Source organism: Globicephala melas, chromosome 4 (genome assembly GCF_963455315.2).
Source record: "Globicephala melas chromosome 4, mGloMel1.2, whole genome shotgun sequence".
Classification (NCBI taxonomy): domain Eukaryota; kingdom Metazoa; phylum Chordata; class Mammalia; order Artiodactyla; family Delphinidae; genus Globicephala; species Globicephala melas.
This window is the reverse complement of record NC_083317.1, coordinates 47,449,914-47,476,907: the sequence shown is the minus strand read 5'-3', so window position 1 is coordinate 47,476,907 and position 26,994 is coordinate 47,449,914. Positions and strand designations below refer to the sequence as shown.

General features: G+C 41.0%; 1 protein-coding gene across 1 annotated transcript in view; it reads right to left on the bottom strand.

Annotated features, from left to right (window-relative positions):
* LOC115855625 (cell cycle control protein 50C-like) overlaps window positions 1-25,913 on the bottom strand; it is a 29,700-nt gene extending 3,787 nt beyond the window's left edge. Inside the window, exons 1-8 of the mRNA XM_060297971.1 lie at window positions 25,740-25,913; window positions 25,202-25,323; window positions 23,778-23,976; window positions 19,973-20,083; window positions 12,583-12,684; window positions 11,232-11,319; window positions 7,267-7,407; window positions 1,627-1,836 (exon numbers count right to left, since the gene is read on the bottom strand). Coding sequence (XP_060153954.1) covers window positions 1,627-1,836; window positions 7,267-7,407; window positions 11,232-11,319; window positions 12,583-12,684; window positions 19,973-20,083; window positions 23,778-23,969 — 844 coding nt within the window. The 5' untranslated portion in view covers window positions 23,970-23,976; window positions 25,202-25,323; window positions 25,740-25,913. The remainder of the gene's footprint in view (window positions 1-1,626; window positions 1,837-7,266; window positions 7,408-11,231; window positions 11,320-12,582; window positions 12,685-19,972; window positions 20,084-23,777; window positions 23,977-25,201; window positions 25,324-25,739) is intronic.
* Window positions 25,914-26,994: the final 1,081 nt, after the last annotated feature.

Sequence of the window (26,994 nt, the reverse complement as noted above, 5' to 3'; positions counted from 1 at the left end):
TTTGTTCGGAGCATGGACTCTGTCTTCTCCTCAACCCTAAACTCACTGAAATGCATTATGAGGGCAGCAGTACACGATGGGCTTTTTTCCTGTGTCTTGATTGCTACCATAACTGCTTTACTCGTAAGGGCAATCACAGAAAAAGTTGATGGGAACAGAAGGTCCAACTTGACAGACTATTGCCAAGCAATTTTCAATCTCAAATTTTCTAGGAGGGAGAGAGAGGGGTTGCTGAAATCCTATTCAGAAGGTAATATTCTATTGCTTACTCTCTGATCTGTACATACAATGCTGTACAAGACAGAGCAATTTCTGGTTTTCCTTTTCATAGACTAGAATTAGGGACCATGCTAAAGGAATGGCTGAAGGCAAACCATATTCCTGGTCAGTAAACAAAAGGAGGCAATAAGTTGAGAGGTAGAGATGGTGTCACATCAGTGGGGGTATCTCTGCCCAAGGAACATCCCCACTCCCCTGTCAGAGTGGAGACATTTGCGCTTTGCTCTAGGACAGAAAAGAAGAAAAGATGGAGCGTTGAACTGAAACACACGTTGGTATTCACTGACCCAAGAATCTCTCAGTCAAGCTCCCCGAGAGGTAAAGAAACAAAGGAGGTAGACAGTTTGGTGTACAGATCCTCTAGCCGGCTGGGGGGCCCCGTGAAAAACTCCTAGCCGGTAGCCCTGAGATGCTATGGGGTTGCTGATGCCTAATCAGGCTGACGTCTCAAAGCTGTGTACAAGTCCTGGAAAGACCTGCCTCTGAGAGAATTCTGCCTCAGGGAGAATCAGAAAGGGACTTCAAAACTAAGTCTGAAGACCAGAGTTAGTATAAATTGTGTTTAAATATATAATTTTTAAAAGATAGTGTTTGGTGTCATTTTGAAGTTAAGTCCTTTTTGTTCTTAAGTCAAGAGTTACATTTGTATTTTTAAATTAAGTGAAAACATTTCAGAATCTCATATTAAAGTACGTCTCCTAATGTGGACCGTATGTCCATAACCAAAGCACTGGCTCCTGCTAGCTGGCTTCGTACCTAATAGAGAAAGAACACAGCATCCTCACTGCAGAGCTTGTAGCATGGCTCATGTGGGTTGGATGAATGTAACCTGCCCTTGATTCCAGGGCTCCCTTAGTCTATGCTACTTTTGCCTAAAATAAAAGGTTCTACAATCTCTCTCAGTTTTCATTATTTTTAGTCCATATTTCAAATTTACTTCTTAGTAAACCTCTCTCTCTTTATTTCCAGGGTCCTCCATGTCATCCCATCCTATACGGCAGGCTTCTCCTCATTGTTTTAGATCTCTAGGCCCAGTGTTACTTAATCTTTCTTCAGGGACAGAAATAGCCCTTCCCTCCTTATCCATACCTACTTACCTGATACTGCTATTGACTGTTGTTCCTTTAAAAACAACAACAACACACATTTAATTATATATAAAGTGGATACAAACTATATGGTGATGGAGTGACAGTACTGCCTATAAGATAAATATGTATTTCTTTTACATATATACAGATTCGATTGGTGAATAGAAAGATATAGAATGAAATATTCAACAACTAGTATCCAGATGGACACTGATTGTCCTTCCTCCCCAGAAAGAAAACTGGAATAAAAGGATACTGTAGGTTATGTTGAAACTATAACTACCAGCAGGCAAGCCTTCAGTAAAATGCTCTATTCGATGGAGTCGGCGGTACAGTTTTTTGAAAGTGGGAAATGCGGCTGTCCTCATCCACACAATGAAGTCGTCATTGATGAAGCCATTGTTTCCTGGATCCTCTTCATCTAGTTCATAGGCAGGCTTAGGCCAGTTCGGAGGTTTTGTGGTTCCTGTGGAAAGTTAACAATGGATGTGGTTGAGTAAAATCATCTACCACCTTTAGTTTTTCTTAAAATGTAGAGAATGAAACAACTTCCATATTCTTGAGGAAAGAGGAATCAAAATTACAAAATTTTTTTTAAAAGTATGTGTGTGTAAGCTACCTGAGTACACAACCATTAAAAATAATGGTTATGGGCTACCCTGGTGGCGCAGTGGTTAAGAATCCGCCTGCCAATTCAGGGAACACGGGTTCAAGCCCTGGTCTGGGAAGATCCCACATGCCATGGAGCAACTAAGCCTGTGTGCCACAACTACTGAGCCTGCGCTCTAGAGCCGCGAGCCACAACTGCTGAGCCTGCGTGCCGCAACTATTGAAGCCCGCACGCCTAGAGCCCGTGCTCCACAATGAAGAGTAGACCCTGCTCACCACAGCTAGAGAAAGCCCACACGCAGCAACGAAGACCCAAACAGCCAAAAATAAATAAATAAATAAATTAATTAAAAAAAAATAATGGTTATAAGGACTCTAAGGAAATGTGGGGGGAAATGCTGATGATACTGTCATAGGGTTAAAAAAAGCAGAATATCATATGTATATTATGTATTCAAATATATAAAATGTATAATAAAGCATTGAAAAAATAGGTACAGCAAAATTATAATAGTGGTGGTATTCGGTGATAGCATCATGGGGAATGTTTATTTTCTTTAACATCATTAGTAAGGTAAAGAAAGCAAATTAAAACAAGATACCATTTCACCTAAAAATAGGTTTATATTTAAAGAAAAAAAGAATGACAACCATTGATGAGGCAGTGGAAATGGGAACTCCTGTACAGAGCAGATAGATGTGTGGATTAACCACATTTTTGGCAATCTAGGAACATGCAGCAAAAGATTGGGGACTTCCCTGGTGGTCCAGTGGGTAAGACTCCACGCTGCCAGTGCAGGGGGCCCGGGTTCAATCTCTGGTCAGGGAACGAGATCCCTCATGCACGTCACAACTAAGAGTTCACATGCCGCAACTAAGGAGTCCCGCATGCTGCAATGAAGAGCCCGCATGGCACAACGAAGATCCTGCGTGCCACAACTAAGATCTGGCGCAGCCAAAATAAATAAATATTTTTTTAAAAAGATTGAATATATTTTGCATCCATTTTGGCCCAGAAATTCTCCTTCTAGGACTATATTCTAAGGAAATGATTATGGAAGTGCAAGAAGATCGTGTTGCATGGATACTCCCTGCAGACCTGTACCTAAGAGCTCGAAGTTGGAAGCAAGGAAGAAGAACTTGTAGAAGGGAGAAGGTGGAGAACAGAGGTGTTGCAAACCTGGAAGCCTGGTAGGTCTGGGTGCTGTGCTGTAGGAATGCTGGGAGCACCGGGTGAAGTCTGTTGAGTTTACTCTCATCCTCATACTTCCCACTTTACTGCCCTGGGCATGACTGTCTCTCCCACTCAACAGCAGACTCTTAAGTTCAGTGTCTTCCTCATCGTTTTTTCACTGGCATTTAGTCCAGTGCCTGGCACATGGTAGGTGTTCAATCAATGCTTGATAAAGGGATGAGCGATTCCAATGAAAGCTGACAGAAGCTGATAATAAACAGCATTTTGAATTTTAAAATAATCAACAAGAGGAAGTTGTCCAGTGAACTTTTTACTTGCATAAAACTGGTTCTACTATTTGTAGGAAACCATTCTTTCTCACCTCTGACAACTGACTATGTTCTCCTAAAAGAAACCCAGTCTTATTTTCTAAGCATGGGCTGTAGTGCTTATAAAAGCATGTGCTAAATTTGGCTGGATTAATCTGAAGTATGTTGGTATACTTATGCTTCCTCTGGAAATAATCCTTTGCTGGAGAAACTTTCTCTCCATAAACTGTGGCGACGTTGGCCCTTCCCAAGAATTCGATTGCTATTGCTAGAAGAATATTGATCGAAATCAAAATTGCCTTTGGTACCTGCATGGGGACCTCACCCTCTCTCTACTTCAGCCAGAGCTCATGCTCAAGTCAATGTGTCCTATAGGCCAGTGATAGCCAAGTCACCCAGGGAGTGAAAAATGCAGGTTCAAGCATGCCTTTCCGTATCAACCCCTAATCCTACCCCATCCCATGTCTCCAGAGAGTATGAGAAGCATGGTGTAAGAAGCATCAACTTCTCTCATTTTCCAAGTTCAGCTGGGTCCTTGGTATTCATCCATTCACTTAACAATAAGTATTTCTTGATTGCTCACTTATATCAAGCACCAGGGATATAGCATGAGATCTAATCCCTTTCCTCAAGGTGTTCACATAAAGTGGGGATGACAAGTATTCAAATAGATAATTATAATAAAACATTGTAACTCTTACAATAGAACTAAGAAAGAGTAGGAGTAGGAGATAAGAGAAAGCCAAGGATGCTTTGTGTTATATGCTTGTGGTTATGGTAAGACAAAACAATAGCATATTGCCAAGTTCCTTTCAAAAACTGGGAATTTAATTACAGATACAGTGACCAGACATGCCAGTTTGCCAAAGACAGTCCCAGTTTATGTCTGTTGTCCATTATCTCATCTGATTTAGCACTTATCCCAAGCAAATAATGTACATATAATTTCATCCTTTCAGCCATGGTCTTAGCTAGTAGTGAGATACCCATGTACAGTGAACAGAGTGCTTACTTTAATTAATGAAAGATAACCAGTGGCCCTTCATAGCAAAACATAACATATCCCTGTGACCTCTGCCACAGTTTGACAGTACAGCCCGTTAGGCCACAGCCTATGTTTTGGTCTGTGAGACATGTGGAGCTGCCAGGCTGCAAGTCAGTGGGGCTGGTGGGAAATGTGGGATATTACAGATTATGTTACAGGCACAAGATGTAGTGTGGAAAATAGATGCTGAGCAGTCTTGCTGAGAGTAGTTTGAACTCTCTTGCAACAGTGTTATTTATTATATGGTGTAAAAATATAACTACCTTATTGTTTGGTATCAGTTTTTTATTTGCTAGTAAATCCTTTTGGCTGTGAAGAGCTAAAACAAGGAACATACATGTTTAATGAACAATTAAGCACAGTTTTTTTAAAGAAAGTTGATGAATGTGATACTTGCAATGTTGGTTGACATATACCCCCCACCACGGGAACCATCATGATGTCAATGACCATGGGAAAAATCAAAAGACATAAATTGCTGAAGAACATCAGAGTCTACTTCAAAAGTTTGCACTTATTTCTAAAAGCAATTACACTCCAATAAAGATGTGGGAAAAAAAAGAGTGTATTCAAAGACAGTGCTTTGCCTCAAGGAGCTACAGAAAGTCCACTTGTATACCATTATGTGAGCATGACTTTTCATTTAGATCAAATAAGTTTCCTTCTAGTTGCACTTTTTTACTAATTTTTTTTTATAATCAAAGGAAAACTTTAATGTTTTGGCTCTATGAGCACAAAAAGAACCTCGTAAACAGTTAAATGAAAGCAGTTTTAAATCAATGTCTTCAGATGTATTCATCCATCTGAATACATTGGTTTGATTTTTTTTAATTTGATTCTTCATGGAATCAAGGCAAAGCTTTTCAATATTCAGTATTGGAAGATAAAACTGACATGATTATAAATATTACTATAAATTCAGTTAAAAAATTCAACAATCAAGTGTAAATATTTTGGTTTTATAGTGATAACATAAATGCAAATTTGGTGGAGCACAACATCAGAGTAAAGACATTTTCTTAGTAAATTGAGAGATTTATGGAGAAATGGGCTTAAAATTGGTTGTGAAACATATATAATTAACAACTGTATCCAAACAAGCTACAACATTTTGTTAATCAAAAAAAGAGCTGTAGTTGTGCAAGTTTAAATATTTTCATATATTCACAGAGGAAATGAACTGCAAAATTTTTACAATGACAAAGATGTTAAAGAAATGCTTTAGCATGAGAGTACATGTGGTCTGTCTTTGCTACAAATCATCAACCAAAATTTTAGAAATGTCTGAGCCTTCAAAGAACTGTTTTCTATATCAAATGATATGTCCTACAATGATCCTGAACTTTTTCTTGGTAAATAAGCTCTCTAAGTTTTTGTGGAATTTTATTCAAAATAGTTGTAAAGTTTTAGACAAAGTATTCTACACATGGAATGCCACAAACCTTAGTTTTTGAGGATATAGTTAATTGTAATTATTGAAAATCAAGTTTGCAAACAAGAAGATATTGAAATTTACCCCTATAAAAGCAAGGGAACAATTGAACATATTATATAATGAGAGTCCAAAATGTGTACAAGATTTAATTTTTAAATTCTATAATTGTGCTTTGAAATATCTCAATTTATGTGAAAACTATTTTGATGGAGCTCCTATTTTAATTGGATAAAATTTTCTTCTTGATGAGAATTAAATGATATCCAGGAAATCTAAGATTTCATAGCATCTAAATTTAGTAAAACATTCAAAAAAATCATAGATAGAAAAATTGTGAAGTCAAAAAAAGACCTTGCCTATAAAAATATTTGGGCTCCAGGCGTGTGGGCCTCAGCAGTTGCAGCACATGGGCTCAGTAGTTGTGGCTTGCGGGCTCTAGAGTGCAGGCTCAGTAATTGTGGCGCACGGGCCTAGCTGCTCCACAGCACGTGGGATCCTCCTGGACCAGGGATAGAACCTGTGTCCCTTGCACTGGCAGGTGGATTCTTAACCACTGCACCACCAGGGAAGTCCTAGATATTTTCTCAGTTAAAAAAAAGTTATGTTCAAAAGAGAAGAATCAATTAAAGGTGCAACAATCTGAAACTGATTAACCACAAAATGCACTTCAAAAAAAGAGTGCAGACAATTTTGTGAAAAAATTAAAAATATTTTAACAAAATATTTTTAAAAATACAAAAACCCAAATTTTTCATTAGAAAAATACAGGCGCAGAATAATTATTCTGTTTATGTTATCTTTTAGCATTTAGATAATATTTAAAGTATTTTTTTAAGTTGGTTTAATGTATACAGATCTATTATTTTAATTTTTGAAATAATTGCATTTTTAAAATAGTTTGTAATAGAATTCTTTTATATGCCCATCAATATGGTAATGTCAATTTACTGATCAACAAATAAAACTTTCGAATTAATATATAACTTTAGTTATTCTAGGGACCCCTTTCACTCTCAAAAGTGCACTAGTTTGAACAGTAAATTAATGATCACATAATTATAGATGAAGGAACAAGTTTCTTAAAACATTGCCTTTTCCTAATGGTAAACTAGAAGGAACTGGGGTACCAATCATTTCATGTTTCTGAAAGATATGTGATGGAGGTGCCCACAGGTAGGAAATATTATAACCAAAAGCTAGTCAGCAAAGAAGTAAACAAGGCGGAATCATAAACATGCCCCCACACATCAAAACCAAAGTTTCTATAAAGAGAGGAGAATATTGAGCTAATGTATGGATCTTACCTGCAAATGCACTAGAAAGATTTTGGAAACTTGGATTCTGAAACTTGACATACTTGTCTGTCCACCATGTAATTCCACTCCTTATCATTGGTACTTTGATATGGATAGATGAATTAAGGTTGTAAGAAAGAATAATGGTGTCTGTAGGGAAATTAAAAACTGTGTTAGATTCAAGTAAGCATTTTTTGCCACACTTGGAAGTGCACAACCAGACACAGCTTAAAAAGCAGGGTTTGAAGACTCTCCACATGCCTACATGGCATAGATGCTGGAATCAGAAGACTATTCTTTTTCTTGCTAAGGCCGCAATTATTGAAAAATACTCTTAGACTCCATTTGACTCATGTTTCCTAACTACTTCAAATCTCTGGTAAGGGAGAACTTATTTGCAAATGAAATATCATAAATCAGTGGATAATGTATACAAACAGTATTTTAAAAACTGCCATTCATCCTACACCCAGTGGGACCCACCCACGATTAGGGGTCCAGCAGCGATGCGGGAGACCCTGGGGGAGACGGTGGGGGAGGAGCGTGAAGGAACGGAAGCGAATGCGGCCAGCGCATTCCCTGTCCACTTAGGCACCTGGGAGCCTATTGGGCACCTGGGCCTAATCCTCTGCCCTCAGAGCCTCCCTCCTGCAGCGCAGAGCCAAAGCCTCACCTCTACACCCCCACCCAGGGCCCTACCTCCAAACTCCGGAACACCACACTCCAGAGGCCCTCCTTTTCAAGTGCTGCAGCTGCCCTTTCCCACAGGTCCTAAGCAGAGGCCCCGTCCTACACTTGAACGTCACTCCCCTCCCGCCTAGGGAGACTCATTAGCCAGACTCATCAAGCAAAAAAGGGAGAAGACTCAAATCAACAGAAGTAGAAATGAAAAAGGGGAAGTAACAAATGACACTGCAGAAATACAAAGGATCATGAGACATTACTACAAGCAACTATATGCCAATTAAAATGGATAACCTGGAAGAAATGGACAAATTCTTTGAAAAGCACAACCTTCTTAGACTGAGCCAGGAAGAAATAGAAAATATAAACAGACCAATCACAAGCACTGAAATTGAAACTGTGATTAAAAATCTTCCAACAAACCAAAGCCCAGGACCAGATGGCTTCACAGGCAAATTCTATCAAACATTTAGAGAAGAGCTAACACCTATCCTTCTCAAACTCTTCCAAAATACAGCAGAGGGAGGAACACACCTAAACTCATTCTATGTGGCCACCATCACCCTGATACCAAAACCAGACAAAGATGTCACAAAAAAAGAAAACTACAGACCAATATCTCTGATGAACATAGATGCAAAAATCCTCAGCAAAATACTAGCAAACAGAATCCAACAGCACATTAAAAGGATCATACACCATGATCAAGTGGGGTTTATCCCAGGAATGCAAGGATTCTTCAATATATGCAAATCAGTCAATGTGATACACCATATTAACAAATTGAAGAAGGAAAACCTTATGATCATCTCAATAGATGCAGAAAAAGCTTCTGAGAAAATTCAACACCAATTTATGATAAAAACTCTCCAGAAAGTGGGCATAGAGGGAACCTACCTCAACATAATAAAGGCCATATATGACAAACCCACAGCCAACGTCATTCTCAGTGGTGAAAAACTGAAACCATTTCCACTAAGATCAGGAACAAGACAAGGTTGCCCACTCTCACCACTATTATTCAACAATAGTTTTGGAAGTTTTAGCCACAGCTATCAGAGAAGAAAAAGAAATAAAAGAAATCCAAATCGGAAAAGAAGAAGTAAAACTGTCACTGTTTGCAGGTGACATGACACTATACATAGAGAATCCTAAAGAAGCTACCAGAAAACTACTAGAGCTAATCAATGAATCTGGTAGAGTAGCAGGATACAAAATTAATGCACAGAAATCTCTTGCATTCCTATAAACTAAGGATGAAAAATCTGTAAGGGAAATTAAGGAAACACTCCCATTCACCATTGCAACAAAACGAATAAAATACCTAGGAATAAACCTACCTAAGGAGACAAAAGACCTGTATGCAGAAAACTCTAAGACACTGATGAAAGAAATTAAAGATGACATAAATAGATGGCGAGATATACCATGTTCTTGGATTGGAAGAATCAACAGTGTGAAAATGACTATACTACCCAAAGCAATCTACAGATTCAATGCAATCCCTATCAAACTGCCAATGGCATTTTCCACAGAATTAGAACAAAAAATTTCAAAATTTGTATGGAAACATAAAGGACCCCAAATAGCCAAAGCAATCTTGAGAAAGAAAAATGGATCTGGAGGAATCAGGCTCCCAGACTTCAGGCTATACTACAAAGCTATAGTAATCAAGACAGTATGGTACTGGCACAAAAACAGAAATATAGATCAATGGCACAGGATAGAAAGCCCAGAGATAAACCCACGCACATATGGTCACCTTATCTTTGACAAAGGAGGCAAGAATATACAATGGAGAAAAGACAGTCTCTTCAATAAGTGGTGCTGGGTAAACCGGACAGCTACATGTAAAAGAATGAAATTAGAACACTCCGTAACACCGTACACAAAAATAAACTCAAAATGGATTAGAGACCTAAATGTAAGGACAAGCACTATAAAACTCTTAGAGGAAAATATAGGCAGAAGACTCTATGACATAAATCACAGCAAGATCCTTTTTGACCCACCTCCTAGAGAAATGGAAATAAAAACAAATGCAAACTATGAAACTTAAAAGCTTTTGCACAGCAAAGGAAACCATAAATAAGATGAAAAGACAACCCTCAGAATGGGAGAAAGTATTTGCAAACGAAGCAACTGACAAAGGATTAATCTCCAAAATATATAAGCAGCTCATGTAGCTTAATATCAAAAAAAGCAAACAACCCAATCCAAAAATGGGCAGAAGACCCAAACAGACATTTCTCCAAAGAAGATATACAGATTGCCAACAAACACATGAAAGGATGCTCAACATCACTAATCATTAGAGAAATGCAAATCAAAACTACAATGAGGTAACACCTCACACCAGGCAGAACGGCCATCATCAAAAAATCTACAAACAATAAATGCTGGAGAGGGTGTGGAGAAAAGGGAACCCTGTTGCACTGTTGGTGGGAATGTAAATCAGTACAGCCACTATGGAGAACAGTATGGAGACTCCTTAAAAAACTAAAAATAGAAGTACCATGTGACCCAGCAATCCCACTACTGGGCATATACCCTGAGAAAACCATAATTCAAAAAGAGTCACGTACCACAATGTTCACTGCAGCACTATTTACAATGGCCAGGACATGGAAGCAACCTAAATGTCCATCAACAGATGAATGGATAAAGAAGATGTGGCACATATATACAATGGAATATTACTCAGCCATAAATAGAAACAAAATTGAGTTATCTGTAGTGAGTTGGACCTAGAGTCTGTCATACAGAGTGAAGTAAGTCAGAAAGAGAAAAACAAATCCGTATGCTAACACATATATATGGAATCTAAAAAAAAAAAAAAAAGGCTCTGATGACCCTAGGGGCAGGACAGGAATAAAGACACAGACACAGATAATGGACTTGAGGATATGGGGAGGGGGAAGGGTAAGCTGGGACAAAGTGAGAGAGTAGCATTGACATATATATACTACCAAATGTAAAATAGATAGCTAATGGGAAGCAGCTGCCTGTCGCAGGGAGTTCAGCTCGTGCTTTGCGACCACGTAGAGGGGTGGGATAGGGAGGGTGGGAGGGAGATGCAAGACAGAGGGGATATGGGGATATATGTATGCATATAGCTGATTCACTTTGTTTTACAGGAGAAACTAACACAACACTATAAAGCAATTATACTCCAATAAAGATGTTAAAAAAAATAAACTGCCACTCAGCTACAGGAGTAATCTTCTGGATATTTAGATTGTTACACACTCATGAAACGGAAGATGATGGAGATAGTAAAAGACACCTACCATTGAACATGCTATTGGCAATAGCACCACAAGGAGCGATGGGGATCCCATTGTGGGAGGTTTTGAATGGAGCACAGTTTCTAACATCCTGGATGAGAAATGATACAGGAAGAAGTGTTTTTGGTAAAATCTCTTAAAATGCTGGAAGTGAAAATACTGGCAGTGTAAATCAACCCATGCTGCTCCACTGGCACAGATCGAGATTATGGGCTGCTACCTGCTGTTCCCAGGCGGCTGGCTGACCTAGACTAGACAATTTTTGTGTTTTGGAGATATGTATGTGTGTACGTGCACGTGTGTGTAGTTTCTTTCCTCATTAACAGTACATAGCATACCAAATATGTCTGCAGGAAGAAATTTTACTTTGCTTGCTGTGCTAAATACCACACTAAGCCCACAATGGAATATATTTTTAAAAGCTTTTTCTTATTGGAGTGTAACTTATATTCTAAAACGTATATAAATTGTGATTCTACAGTTGGATGACTTATCACAGGGAAATCCACCCACCTAACTACAAGAATACATTTTAAAAAGAGTGGCTGCTAAAAACCATTTGGTTATCCCTTTTATATAATGCCAGTATAGAAAAGGTTTCCTTCTATCTTTTCTTGCCAGCATGCTGAATATCATTTACCAAGAGTTAAATTTTGTAATCTTAGGTCTGAAAGAATATTCATTAAACCAAAGGCTTTCATTCAATCAAGTAGAGCCCAGTTTCCTTAAACTAGGCTGATTGAAGCCCCCAGTTATACAAAGGACAATAGTGGATATAGAGTGAGCTAGGCTGAAACCAATCACTCAAGGTTACTATCAAAATGGTTGGTACATCCATCAACTAGAATAGGCAACTTTAAAGATAACTACAGAAATTAAGTATGAGAAAATAATATTGAAATCTAATCGATGTGTCAGTCATTCAAAGAAGCAAAAAACTCTACTGTTTGAAGAAGCTCCAGTATGCCATCAACTTTATTAAGAGAAACATAAATCCTGAATTGTGGTTGAAAGGTACTTGAAGATTTGCCCTTCTGACACATTCATTATTACCAAGACCTGGGCAGTCCAATATGTATCTGGTTTTAATATAAAATGCTGTCAAATAAAAAAATGGTTGGTGCATGAAAGGCTAAACATCTAATTGGATAAGATTCACATTCCTGCTCTGAAGAGGGAAAGCAGCAGTTATCCTGAATACTCAGCCCCTTCAGTTCATGAAAGAATGAAATGAGCATTTCTGTCTTGTAAAAATTTAGCTTTTGAGTTTATTTTCCATACTGTCTTTTAGACTGAAAGATCCATCTGGCTTAAAAAAAAAAAGAGTATTATACCAAGTTAAATAAAGCCTTACCTTTACATCTGTACCCACAAGTTGGGTATTACTTCTGGATAGAATATATCGATAGAGGTTCTGATAGAAGCCATACAATTTGTAGTACATATAAACATTACCCTGTAGAGGAGAACAGCAAGATGTAAGAAAAGAGAAAAATAAACTGAAATATTAATAAACACGGACAGGGGTTTTAAAATATAAGAAGTAGTACCAAAAAATATTGATGTGAACTGAAAGTTTCTTTATATCAGATAGAAACCCAAGAAATTATTTTTAAAAATCAGTATTGGAAAATCCTGGTCTATACAAAATTATTAAAATGACTACATAACTTATTTTTAATGTCTTTGTAAGGGCTACCACATTCCTGCCTTGAAAAAATTTTATAACTAGGCTTTGTATTCTCAATATATAAAATTTGATTTCACAAATATTTCCCAGCAATACTAGGAAAGATCCATTGCCTAGGGGTTGTGGTAAGCATCAAACTCACATGGTCTCAAAGCAAATCCATGAAACACAATTTAAAATTGGAGCCACTGAGCATGTTTAGGCGCATGTTCACAATTGCCCATGTGAAAGACACAAGCCCAGCTCCTTGGTGTCCAGCTCCGGTGTTGTCTTTTTATCACTAGGATCTAGCACAGTACTGTGGCATATTATACTTGGTTAAGAAATGGTGAACCATTTGTTATGGACAAAAAGATGGAATAGTTCACTGATCTAGAAGAAAGGTGGTTTTCACCTTAGCAATAAGTAGCCTTGTGGCCATGAGAGATGGGCGTTTTCATGGATTTTGCCGAATGAGGCTGCCCAATCACAGGCTACCATTGTGCTTCTACATTCATGGTGAAATACCAAGGCCCTAGAACTTCTCCTTTTTTTTTTTTTTTTAAATTTGTATTTATTTATTTTTGTCTGCATTGGGTCTTCATTATTGCGTGAGGGCTTTTCTCTAGTTGCGGCGAGCGGGGGCTACTCTTCGTTGTGGTGCTGCAGCCTTCTCATTGCGGTGGCTTCTCTTGTTGCGGAGCACAGGCTCTAGGAGTGTGGGCTTCAGTAGTTGTGGCATGTGGGCTCAGTAGTTGTGGTTCACGGGCTCTAGAGCACAGGCTCAGTAGTTGTGGCACACGGGCTTAGTTGCTCCGTGGCTTGTGGGATCTTCCCAGACCATGGCTCAAACCTGTGTCCCCTGCATTGGCAGGCGGATTCTTAACCACTGCGCCACCAGGAAAGCCCCTTAGAACTTCTTCAAGTGGGCTTGATATAGATTTTACTAACAGCACATATGATGCAAATGTAAATGTCCAAGGTAGCTATTTATAATTAATAGTCTACCTACCTCCAAAATAATGAAGGTATGCATCTAAAAATATGAAGGCCTAAATTTTATTAAGTGCCTCCCATATGTCAGGTGCTATGTTCAGTGCTAGAAATACAAAAGTATTACTTTACAGTTCCCTGAGTCAACTGATTCTTTTATGCTATGCAAATTTGGCCTCGCCCTAAGGACCTTTAAGAGGATGAGTATGGAAGATGGGAGCTGGTACCCAGGTTAGGCTGAAAATAAAGGTCATGGTAAGTGTGACCAGTTACAGAAAACAACAAAGGCTGAAGAGCTTAGTCCCTGGTAAAAGAAAAGCCTCTGGAACACTGAGAAAGGGAGAAGCTGGGCCCTAAGAGGCGGGCTGCAACATCGTAAACAGAGAGCACGGATGTGAAGGTGAACAAGCCAGGCATAGCAGGAATGACAGATTATATTTCCTCACCAAAGGAACCTCTACTGATGACCCATAACTACAGAAAATATGAAATCCATGGAATGGAACTTACCATACATTTTCTTGGAAGCTAAAAAGAGCATTCTACTTACCCAAAGGTATATACTCATATAATCATGACAAAATAAATAGAGAACACTCACATGCTGGGGACAGAAGTGTTTTAATAAACTGTTTTCAATAATTCTTTGTCCAAGATTTTACAAGGCCTCCAAGATCATCATCTTTTGATTAGTCCTAGAGGCACAATGCACTTTATAGTGTTTCTTTTCTTCCATGGTACTTGGTGCAGGATTCCTAGTTTAAGGCAGAGAGCCTTGCGTGGGTCTGTCATCTAGCGTGTGTAATGTGTGTGAACTTGTGGGCAGAAGGCTCTGTGCTTGCCCTGAGTAGTTTGGTTAGATTTTTATGAGAAAGCCTTTGCCTCAAAGGAATGGTTAGCAGCTGGTAACACTTATTTGCCTTTAGGATTTCAAAGGACACAGACAGATGGGAACTTGAAGCCCTTTAAGGTTTTATCTTTTGGATTTTTTTTTCTTCAAAATTTTAAGCACCCTGTGCCTCCCAAGAAGGAACCAATCCTGCTGACACCTTGATTTCAGACTTCTGATTTCTAGAATTGTAAGAAAATAAATATCTAGTGTTTAAAGAAAAAAGAAAAAGCAACACTAACTTTTACTTTCGGGGGGCAGCATGGTGAGTTGAGGAAGGCAAGAAAGTACACAATTGTAGAGAACTAGAATTTTGATCTTTAACAAAAGAGCACAGATATAAAACTTCCCTCATGGGACTTTATATAGATATCACTTACAACTCAAGTACTACTCAGTAATTTTCTCATAATTTACATCAGACTTACAAAAATGATTAGAGATACAGATGTATTCAGAATATTACTGATGCCAACATGCTTTCATCTGGGATCAAGGGGGAAACAGGAAAGGGACACATAAAACCAAAGCTTCCTAGAGCATAAAGAAATATAATTTATCACTTTATCTTTTTTTCCATTCATTTAAAATTTCGGCAAACATTGTCTAAGCATCTACCACGTAAAATATACTGTGCTATGCCCCTGTGAAAGAAGCAAAGATTCTTATGTTCATTCAATAAACATTAATTGGGCAACTACAGGGTGTCAGGCATAGTTGTAGGTGCTTGGGATACAATAGTGAGAGACAGACAATAAACAATACATATAAAAACTGTTAATTTATATAGTAAGTTGGAAGGTGATAAGTACTATGGAAAAAATGGAAATTACAGTAAGGTAATAAGAATCAGGAGTGCAGGTGTGAGGTGAGCAGACAGGATGAAGTATGAAATAGGATGGCTAGTGTAGGCCTGAGTAGGTGATGGCTGAGCCAAACCGGACCTGAAGGCAGCAGGGGAGCTAGCCAAGTGGATGTCAGGTACAGAGAAGAAGCGAATGCCTGACTTGTCTGAGGAATGAGGGGGCCGGTGTGGTCAGAGAGGGGGTGGGGAAGAGAATGGAGAGAGGAAGTTAGGAGGAAGAATCCAGATCACATAGGCCTTGTAAGGACTTAGGCTTTTTCACTGAGTAGAAAGAGAAGCCATTGCAGGGATTTTTGAACAAAGGAATAACATGATATGACTTATACTTTAAAACGTTCACTCTGGCTGCTCTATTGAGACATGGATACAACAGGGAGACCTGATAGGAGGCTACTGTAGAAATCCAGGTGAGAGGTGAGGGTGGCATGGAGCTGGGTAGTAGCAGCAGAGGTGGGCAGAGGTGAGCAGACTCTGGATATATTTTGAATGTAGAACCAATAGGATGGATTGGATGCAAGGTGTGAAAGAACAAAAGGAGTCAAGAATGACCCCTGGGCTTTTAGCCTGAGCACCAGAAGGACAGAGTTCTTTTCAACTGAGATCATCTGCAGGTGGAATAGGGTTTTTCTGGGGATGGGCGTAGAGTAAGTAAGGGGAAGAAGTGGATATTAGTTCGGTTTTAGAAACATTAAGCTGAGATAGAAAACAGAGAATTGGTAATCGATAGCATTTAAACCTAGGAGGTAGATGATATTTCCAAGGAGGTGAGTGCATACGGAGTGGAGATGAAGACTGAAGGCCGTGACTAAAGCCCTGCAGATCTCCACGTACAGAGTTTGGAGAGGGCTTCCCTGGTGGCGCAGTGGTTGGGAGTCTGCCTGCAGATGTGGGGGACGCGGGTTCTTGCCCCGGTCTGGGAAGATCCCACATGCCGCGGAGCAGCTGGGCCTGTGAACCATGGCCACTGAGGCTGTGCATCTGGAGCCTGTGCTCCACAACGGGAGAGGCCGCGACAGTGAGAGGCCAGTGTACCGCAAAAAAAAAAAAAAAAAAAGAAAGAAAAATAGTTTGGAGAAAATAGGAGGAACAGCAAAGGAACCAAAGAAGGGCAGTCAGGGGACTTCCCAAGTGGCGCAGTGCTTAAGAATCTGCCTGCCAGTGCAGGGCACATGGGTTTGAGCCCTGGTGTGGGAAGATCCCACATGCCACGGAGCAACTAAGCCCATGCTCCACAACTACTGAGCCTGTGCTCTAGAGCCCACGAGCCACAACTACTGAGCCCACATGCCACAACTACTGAAGCCCACACGCCTAGAGCCCATGCTCTGCAACGAGAAGCCCCCACTCGCCACAGCTAAAGAAAGCCCGTGAGCAGCAACAAAGACCCAACGCAGCCAAAAATAAATAAATTAATTAAAAAAAAAAAAGAAGGGCAGCCAGAGGGCAAGGAGGAAAACCAAGAGAGTAAGGTCTCCTGGAAGCCAAGAGAAGAAAGCATGTCAAGGAGGAGGGAGTGATTGCCTGTGTCCAGTGTGTGACAAGGCACTGAGGACGGAGCACTGGATTTATCCACAAGGAAGTCATTGGTAACCTCGCAATTTCACTGAGTGTTAGGGCCATGGGTGGGTCTTTGAGAATGAGAAGAGAGGAATTGGAAATACCCAAGAGAGATGACTCCTCTGAGGAGTTTCCCTGCTAATGCGAGGAAAGAAATAGGCAGATAGCGGGCAGGGAAATTTGGGAGAACAGAAGAGTGCTTTGTTTTTGTTTTTTAAAAGATAGGTCAAATAATATGTTTGTGTGCTGATGGGAATGATCCAGTAGAGAGAAAATTTGATGATATAGAGAGATGACAACTGCTGAGTTAAGTCCTTATAAAGGCAAGAAAGGCTAGCATCTATCACACAAGTGGAAAGGTGAGCCTTCAGATGAGAGCATGGGTGGTTCACCTGTGGTAACACGTGGGAAGGTTGAATATGTAGTGCAGATACGTCTGGACGTGTATTTGTGTGGTGTGGCATGTAAAGCATGGTCCCTTTCCTCAGGGAGCTTCCTGTGAATAGAGGAAATGAGTCTACAGGATATTATATGGGCGATTGTAAGTCCATAAGAAGAGTTAAAACAGCACTCTCAGGATACAAATGTGGGCAAATTCTTGCTGGAGACATGAGCGAAAAGGAGGCTCAAGGAAGTGTTTGGATATTAGTGGCTTAAAACAAGTGAGATCTTACAGGTGGGAGTGAGAGGGGAGACTTTCTAGGCAAAAGAACAGCAGGAACATAAAGAGTTGCATCATGGAAAAGCAAGTTGGGCAGTTTGGCAGGAGTACAAGGTCTCCTGCAAAGATAAAGATGAAAAGGTGGCTGGGCCTCAGGTGTTGAAAAGTAATCTGAAAGAGGGCACATTTTGGGGGACAGGGTGTGGTCTACTGATTTGGCAAATAACAGTTGGCTAAAAGTAGGAGAAGCCAAAGGCTAGATGTGCAGTTAAGGTTGCTGTGATGCTAGATCAGGAGGGACTGAACTGGGGTGATGCCAAGAAAATAGAGTGAGAAAGTGGTTGGGAGAGAAAGGGATTGCAGAACAGTAATCATACATCAGAGGTCTGGATGAGAAAGGAGTGGGCAGGGTAAAGTCAAGGAGGAAAATTTTGAGTCTCGGTGATGGGATCTTTCCCAGAAAGGGAAGTCAGGAGGGTTTTTCAGGAGATGACGATGAGTCTGGTATGGGGAGGAAGCAAGGCCTTGAGGATGGGATGTTCAGTGACAAGCTCAAGAGAAGGCCTGCCTGCACGTGAAACATCACATGCAGAGTCATCTATGCAGGGGAAGGAGGGGAGATGGATCAGGTTAGGGAGGAGGTGCTGTGGGAGAGGTGCAGAGTCCAGAGGACAGGACAGGACCTTTGAAAAGTTTCAAGAAATACATTTTCTTTTTTTATAAATTTATTTATTTATTTATTTGGCTGCATTGTGACTTTGTTGCTTGTGTGGGCTTTCTCTAGTTGTGGCGAGCGGGGGCTACTCTTCATTGCGATGCGTGGGTGTCTCATTGCGGTGGCTTCTCTTGTTGTGGAGCACGGGATCTAGGCTCAAGGGCTTCAGTAGTTGTGGCTCGCGGGCTCTACAGCACAGGCTCAGTAGTTGTGGCGCATGGGCTTAGTTGCTCCGTGGCATGTGGGATCTTCCCCGACCAGGGATTGAACCTGTGTCCCCTGCATTGTCAGGCGGATTCTTAACCACTGCGCCACCAGGGAAGTCTCGAAATACATTTTCATTTGATCAAGTCTTTGCTACCTAGTAAGACTGTGGTGGCCCTGAAAAGGTGCCTCTTGATCTCCTACTGCAGGGAGCGTAATCGAGGGGTGGGCGCGGCTGCTGTGCTCTGAGGTCATCCTATGTTTGCACCAAGGCCATGCTTCCCATTGCTGCTCCCAGACAATGGCTGAGCAACAGGGATACTGAGGTAAGGACTCTCTGTTGGGGTTGCTGAAACTTTCTTAAGAATACTCTGCAGTCTAAGACCTTTCTTCCCTCCTCCCCATCTCTCTACCCTCCTCTCCCTCTGTCCCTCCTTCCTTCCTACTCTGCTTCCCTCTCCTTCCCAGGGGTCAGAGCTGTGCTGTGGTCTGACAGCTCTCCCAGCCTCCTCCAGCTTCCTCCATATTTTCCCTCGCAGGCAGTTCCCCCAGTAAATCTCTGGCATGTCTAATCCTGTCTTGGCATCTGCTTCTCAGAGGACCTGGACTAACACGAGACTTTAATCAGCCCCAAAGCAGGGATGTCTCTTAATATTTCTTTGGCATTTCTCACAGTGCCTGACAGCCAGGCCGAGTCGCCTTAGGGATTAGGCAACTGCATGTGTAGAATGACTAGGAGGGGAGGACACAAGGAGTGTCCCAGGTATGTGACCTTTGACACTAACTCACTGTGTGACCTTGGCCAAGTCACTTAACCTCTCAACCCATTAATCTCACTGTAAAATGAGTGGTTAGATTCAGTAATTTCTATGGTCCCCTCCTGTGTTGACATTCGGCATAGAACCTGTTTGATTGATGTTAAGAATTGTTACAAAGCTGGGTGGGTAAAGAATCCGGAAATTTAGACATAAGGAGAAGAATGAAATTCCAAAGAAAAAAAAGGGGGTGGGGGCAGAGAGTCGAACATGAACTCAATACTTTATAAGATCCCCGCCCCCCATTCCCACCCTGCGTTATTTCTTGTATTTTCAGTTTTGGAAAGCATTTGGTGGAGATCATGAATTTACTGCCACATGTTAAATAGGAGGAGAGCAGCGTACAGCCAATTGAAGGCGCTTGAATCTCACTTACCTTCATTGTCTCTGGAAGGACAAAGGGAATAGAGCAGTTGCATTCTTTGTCAAAATTAGCAGCATTTTCCCGCAGTTTTGCACAATTTGCACATTTTTCTGTGTAATTAATCTGTCAGGCAGGGAAAATAATAATTATTAATTAAAAAGGGATGTGAGTACATATCTTAAAATTAAAGTCCTGAGTCCATCAAAGTCTCCAAGCTTTCTAGGTCAAGGGCGTGCTATCTGGGACATGAACCAAGGTCAGCTCTGCGGATGTGTGGGACGAGTGGGTCTCCTTACAGCCTTTCATTTTGGGACCCAGCTGCATTTTGCCACTTACTTGGAGTTCAGGGTTTCTACTACATATTTATGTAACCTGCTATGATGAAGCCTTATGCCTCCATCATAAAAAGTTACCACTAGGAAAATATTAGTCAGTGACTCATGAGAACTGGGCCTGCAGCCTGAGTCTAATCAGCGTTATGGGAAAGTCACTTCACTGTTTTTCCATTTTATTGTATGGAAAATATTTATACTAGTGAATTATTCTACATGGTATCTAGAGGAAGTTTTTAAAAATGACCAAACATAGAAAAAAAAATGTTTCCAAAATGTAGAGTTATCGATGTATGTGAAGCAATTGTTTTTAAAATGTTGTTATATTATTTTTTAAAGTTAAGTTCTGTGCAAAATGGTATAAGTGGACTCTTTAAAAAAGGGTAGTGGGTCCCGAATGGGCAAATCCTGTGAGCTCTGGCTCAAGGACTCAGTTATGTGAAGACGGAGCTGGAAGGAGAGCGGGGAAGGGGGGCTCAGAGAGAGGCCACGAGGCTGTGCATTTCCCTTCCGCTCCAGGAAACACTCATCTCAGGCTCCCAGCGGTGGTTGTGAGGTCCTGCTGGTCGCTGCTGCTTTTTCCTCACTGTGTTGAGGAGTCATTAGAAAAGTCTGGGAATGGGAAAGGAACAGGGAAGCAAGGGACTGGCTTTCTCTTCAGTCAATTGCCAATGGGATTTTAGATTCTTTGGGAGAGAAGAGCAACAAGAAAGAAAGAAGGAATTTTCAGTGCTTGCAAAGCCACTGGGTGTTTGGAAGTCAAAGAGGTAAAGTGTGGATACTAAATTAAAGATTAGCCAAAAGGCTACTTAATTGTACTTAGATGCTTATATTTACTTAAATCATTCTTTAAGTATGCAGCAAGACTTGAACAGTTTTTTTAAAAAATGCTGATGCCTTTTCTGTTAGTGACACTGGATTCTAATTTTTTAAAAGCATTGAAGGACAGGGCTGTACCTAATTGAGACCTACCAATAGCACACTGAACTGTGACTGAGGAAACGGCTGCTAGTTCAGCCAGTCTCTGATCCTGAGTTCCAGGGCCCACATTTTGTTCATCAGCATCATTTTGGCTAGCAATTAATTGATTTGTGAAGTCATTTTAGTAGTATACACAAATCCATGGATTCTTGAGAGAGTTCTATCAATGCCGAATTAGAAAAAAATGTCTTTCATGATCAAGTAATTTTTGAGTAGATGATATCCAAGGTGCTTTCTAGCTCTAAACATTTTATGAGGGAAACATGCCTTTGATCTACTGTCTGCTTTTGCTGCTCAAACCTATAGCTCTAAAATGACAGCAAAGATCATAGTCTGGTCCTCACAGAATTTTGGAAAGGCAGGAATTATCATTCTTGCTTAAAGTAAACTGCAAAAAGGGCACATTTTCGGTGTGCCCCAGGGCTAAGTGAGAAGAGGAAAGCCAGCTCCGAGCTCTTCTACTAGGTGTGTGTTGACCACACTGGCCTGGGATACATCTTATACATCCTGATATATCCTGATACTCAGGATCAGAGACTGGCTGAACTAGCGCCCGTTTCCTCAGTCACAGTTCAGTGTGCTATTGGTAGGTCTCCATTAGGTACAGCCCTGTTCTTCAATGCTTTTAAAAAATTAGAATGCAGTGTCATTAACAGAAAAAGCATCAGTATTTTTTAAAATAACCGTTCAAGTCTTGCTGCATACTTAAAGAATGATTTAAGTAAATATAAGCATCTAAGTACATTCACCTTACCACCCATTACAACAAAACACTTCCATTGCAAAAGAGGATCGGTCTCTATGGGTGGTTTCTGATTTTCCTGTATAAAAGCAAAGTGTTAGAAACGGTCCTCTCTGAAGTGGCTTAAAAGAAAAGTCAATTGGAAAATCCCCTTAACATCATGATAAAATCATTCTGTTGAAAGCTGTTTGCAGAGTGGCCTTGGCCAACCATGGAGTGAGGTTCTCCTCACACCGCTAAGGTGACATCATTCAGCAATTGCTGTCTCTTAATGGAGGCTGCACTTCAAAGAGGGTGGGGATGGGTGCCCAGAAGGGAGGAAGCTGGAAGGACATGGGAAGGGGAGGAGAAGAACCAGAAAGAAAGGGGTTGGTGAAGGAGAAAATAGAACAGTAAACAGGATGAACTTTATGGAAATGAATATCAACCTTGTAAGCCAATTACTTTGCTCTCGCCTTCAACAAGGCAAGTTCACTTCCCTCCTGCCATTTTGCCTTTTTCACTTGGTGGGGCCTGGTGGTTTACATTACCACCCTGGAGGACTCAAGAGGACTTAGGGGCACCTGCCAGGAGCTTGGGGGTGGGGTACAGAAAATTTCAGTGGAAAGGCAAGAGAGCAGTGTGTGTTGGTCGGAGGAGTGGGACCCAAAATGCAATTTTCTTCTTTGAAGTCCTCGCTATTTGCCATAATCCATTCTTTGAGTAAGTGTGTGCCTGTTATGCACTGGCGACGTGCAAGGAAGGGGTTGTGGATATGGCAAACAAGCCAGCCGTGGCTGAGCTCTCTGTTCTTAGCACACACTACCTTACTTACTCTATCGTTAGGTCGTTGAGGATGGAGTTCAACTCTTACAAACCTTACTCATCTACACACCCAGAAGGACTCTGAGCACCTTCAGACACTCATGAACGTTAAATCAGGGTTGACAGACTTGGCCTTCATGGTAATTTTGCCACTCGCCTATGCGGGGAGAGGGAATACATGAGCTTTCCATGGCTGCCTTCAGAGTGGAGGTCATACGGTCTGGGATGTCGCATAACCTGCTGAGCTGATTTGCATGAAACATGTACTTAATTTATTAGACCAAATGCGGGCATGGCCTCAGACCAGATCTGAGCTCCCCCTCCCCAGACCAGCTACGGGGCTTCTCATCCTCCAACAGCTTGTTGTCAAATCGGCAAAAGGCTTGTAACTGAGGGGTTCACTGCTCAACTTCCACTTTTCTCACTCTGAGTAGAACTTGGTTTATTTTGCTAAGTATCCTTCAGAGGCCAGAAAGATTTGTGTTCTTGCCTTTCCCGGATTAAAGCGATGATCTCAGACGGAATTTATTTGCAAAGGGAAAGACACAATGCTTGAAAGTGGGGCAAAATTAAGACCTATATCTTTGGCTCTTGGCTCTTTTTATCGATATGATTCACGGGTCCCTGGCAGTCATTTGGTCTTGCCTCTCCTCCCGCCTCTACCAGTCACTTGCTCGGTACTCTGCCAGCATAAAAAGCTCCTGACTTTGCCAGGCCCCTGTAAACAAAGGTGGCTGAACTGACCAGTGTGAGAGTAATTGTCCTCAAGAGGGAGAAGGGATGAACAAAGCCACCACATAGAGGCTCTTTCACCATCTGCACCTGCCAGCTGAAAAAGGGATGCTCCAGTCTCATCTGCTTCCCTGTTGGGGGGCTGGGTTCTCAAACTGACCACTCTTTATAGTCCGAAAGCTGAAAATTCTTAGAAATTGCATCCAAAAAGTGAGATGGGACACACCTCTACTTCCTTGATGGTCTTTGCAGACAACAGAAGGATGACGCCCACTCCAAGGCAGAACACGCCTGTGGCAAAAAAGCCGGAGAGGATTTTGTTGGCTGAGAGCTGTAGCCGGTAGGCGGGCAACTGCTGCTGCTTCACGGCACTGTTGTCTGGCAATCTGGACTGGCAGTCCTGGGATTTCCTCTTCATTGTGGTTCTGCGGGTGACCCAGATATACTTTTGAGACATTTATAACATTACTGCTCAGAGTAATACCACATAATGGTAATATTGAGAATTACATGAATCTTCCTTTGCCCTCGCAAAGTCTTTCTGCTTTCTGGAATTATTTCTTAACCAGACCCGATTTCCACAGCTCCCTTCAATCAGCCATTGTTGGGTATGTTTTACGTAGGCCCAAAAAACTTGTTGTGCTGGGCTTCCCTGGTGGCGCAGTGGTTGAGAGTCCGCCTGCCGATGCAGGGGACACGGGTTCGTGCCCCGGACCAGGAAGATCCCACATGCCGCGGAGCGGCTGGGCCCGTGAGCCATGGCCGCTGAGCCTGCGCGTCCGGAGCCTGTGCTCCGCAGCGGGAGAGGCCACAGCAGTGAGAGGCCCGCATATCGCAAAAAAAAAAAAAAAAAACTTGTTGTGCTAACTGCCATGCCTAGGAGGAAGAGTCTCCAGCAGGTCTGTATAAACCAACATCTGGCAACATTGGGAAGCAGTTACAACGGGCTATTTCTGGGACGTGGTGGCTAATTCAGGGCAACCCTTCCTGAAAGGGCGAAAATGGATTTATCCTTAAGAACTTGCCCAAATCCTTCAAGATTAATACAAATAATAGAAGTGAGTGCTGTCAGCTTTTCCCAAATGTGGCTGTCCCTTAACGTGAATATAAACTAAGTTGGGAAAATGCTCTCAGATTACAGCTAACTTTGCTCTTTGTGATAATGAGGAAGGGAGAAGCAAACAGGGATTGCAGAACACAGATGACTAATCTCAGTAGTTTCCAATTTTTTCATCCATAAGAAAGGCTCTGGCAGAAAGCGTAGATGAAAAACATCTCCTCCTAACCTTTCCTCAAGCACGCGCTTTGAAGTACCCCAAATGATGCAAGAGAAAGGAAGAGCAAAATAGATAATCACTTAAATGTTCAATATTCCCATATGGTATTATTGGGTTTTTTTTTTTCACTTATTAGAAATCCACTAACATCATTTTCATTAAGCTATTAATAATTACTTCCTCTTCAAGATGCATTTAAGATGTAGAATTAGGATTTAAAAAGAATTAGGTAGCATGTGAGTTTCTAATTTTCTTTTTTCTATTAACATCCGGCAGAGAAGCCATATGTTGGATTATTTTTGTATTAAAGAAGACAATAACTTTGGCAAATCTACCTAGTTTAAAAGAATACAAAACAAATGCAATTACTTACACTGGGAGGTTTCCAATTCAGAGTCAAAGCTTTCCCTTGCAAAACTGGAAAAAAAGCAGTACACCCATGGGGACTTTTCAGCAAGCCATTTGAATCTGGCTTGGAGGTGGTGACGAGTATGGCTGTTGGTATCAGACAGATCTGTGTGAGAAGACGGCAGTGAACACTCGGAGTTCATATCTACTATTTGTTTTATTAAATAAGCATGGTCAAGAACTTGAGTTTAAAAGGCAGTAACAGCCTGTGAGATTAGATTATGTGTGCAGAGTTGGCCTACAAAATATTGGGTATGTTTGCAATCTAGGTACTTGTTCCAACTTTGGGTGTGATTATAGTACATACGTAACACCTACCAGAAGGGTCATTACAGTAACAAATCAAGAACAGTATTTCTTAGGCTTTTTATAAAACAACAAAACCAACCTAACCAAAATCCCAAACTAAAAGGTGCTTCACAGGAGTATATTAGGGTTTTCCGGAGAAACAGAACCAACAGATCTAAATGTATATATAGATCTATCATAAAGAATTGGCTCACGTGATTACGGAGGAGGCTGGCAAGTCCAAAATCTGCAGAGCTGATGTTCCTCCAGTTTGAGTTTGAAGGCCAAAAGCTGCCATAGAACCAGGAAGAGCCGATGTCACAGTTTGAAGGTCATCAGGCAGGACGAGCCGATGTTTCAGTTGGAAGGCAGAATTCTCTCTTACTTGGGGGAGGGTCAGCCCCCAAAGGGCTAAGTTTAGCTATAGCTTGAATGAATTCTCATGCTGTGGTGGCTTTCTTTCTTTTTCCTGTAACTTGTTGAGCTTGAGCCAGAGTCCTGCAGGATGGAACGTGTTCCCTTATCCTTTGAATCCCCGTGTGTGGCTTCTAGCCCACAGAGGTGCACAAATAGCAAGTCGCTGGTGTGTGGAAGCATGTGATTTGCCAGAGTGTGATGTGCTACACTGCTGGACTCCTTTAACATTTCACAATATTTGAATGTGGAACTTCATATACCAGTAGTGGCAACTGTTTGCTTTATTATCTCCTTTCTTATATATGCCCGACTCCCCAGATAGATAACCATGGTGTCCTGAAGTGAATACAGGAGATCTGGGTTTGACTTCTTCTTCTGCTACTTAAAGTAGTGTGTGTCCTTTCTGAGATTCAGTTTAATCATCTGTAAAATATAAAGACGTTTCCTCCAGAACTATTTTAATGATTAACTGTGACAGACTACATATATTCTTCTTAGGAAACTTATATGCAATGTGGGATCCTTCACTGGATCCTGGAATAGAAAAAGGACATCAGTGGTAAAACTGGTATAATCCAAATAAAGTCTGTAGTTTAGTTAATTGTATTGTACCCATGTTGATTTCTTAGTTTTGATAACTGTACTATAGTTATACAAGATCTTAACATTGGGGGATGCTAGGGGAAGGGAATATGGAAATTCTTTATATTATTTTTGCAACTTTTCTGTAAGTGTGAAATTATCTCAAAACAAAGAATTAAATAAATGAATAAGACAGTTGTAGTTACACTGTTGTCTTTTATTTGTTTACAAAGTGCCACATATCCTTGGAGCTCTTTCCACCAGTAGTACCACTGCCACCCTTCACACTGGGACTAGGCATCACAGTTTCAAATCTGTTCCACACATACCATCTCATGAAATCCTCAGCAATCCTGCAAGATAGTATTCCCATTTCACAGTTGATGAAACAGGCTCAGAGAGGGAAGGGGCTTGCCTGAGGCTGCCCAGATGCTCTTTCCCTTGCTTGTACAGTCACATCAGAAGCCAGTT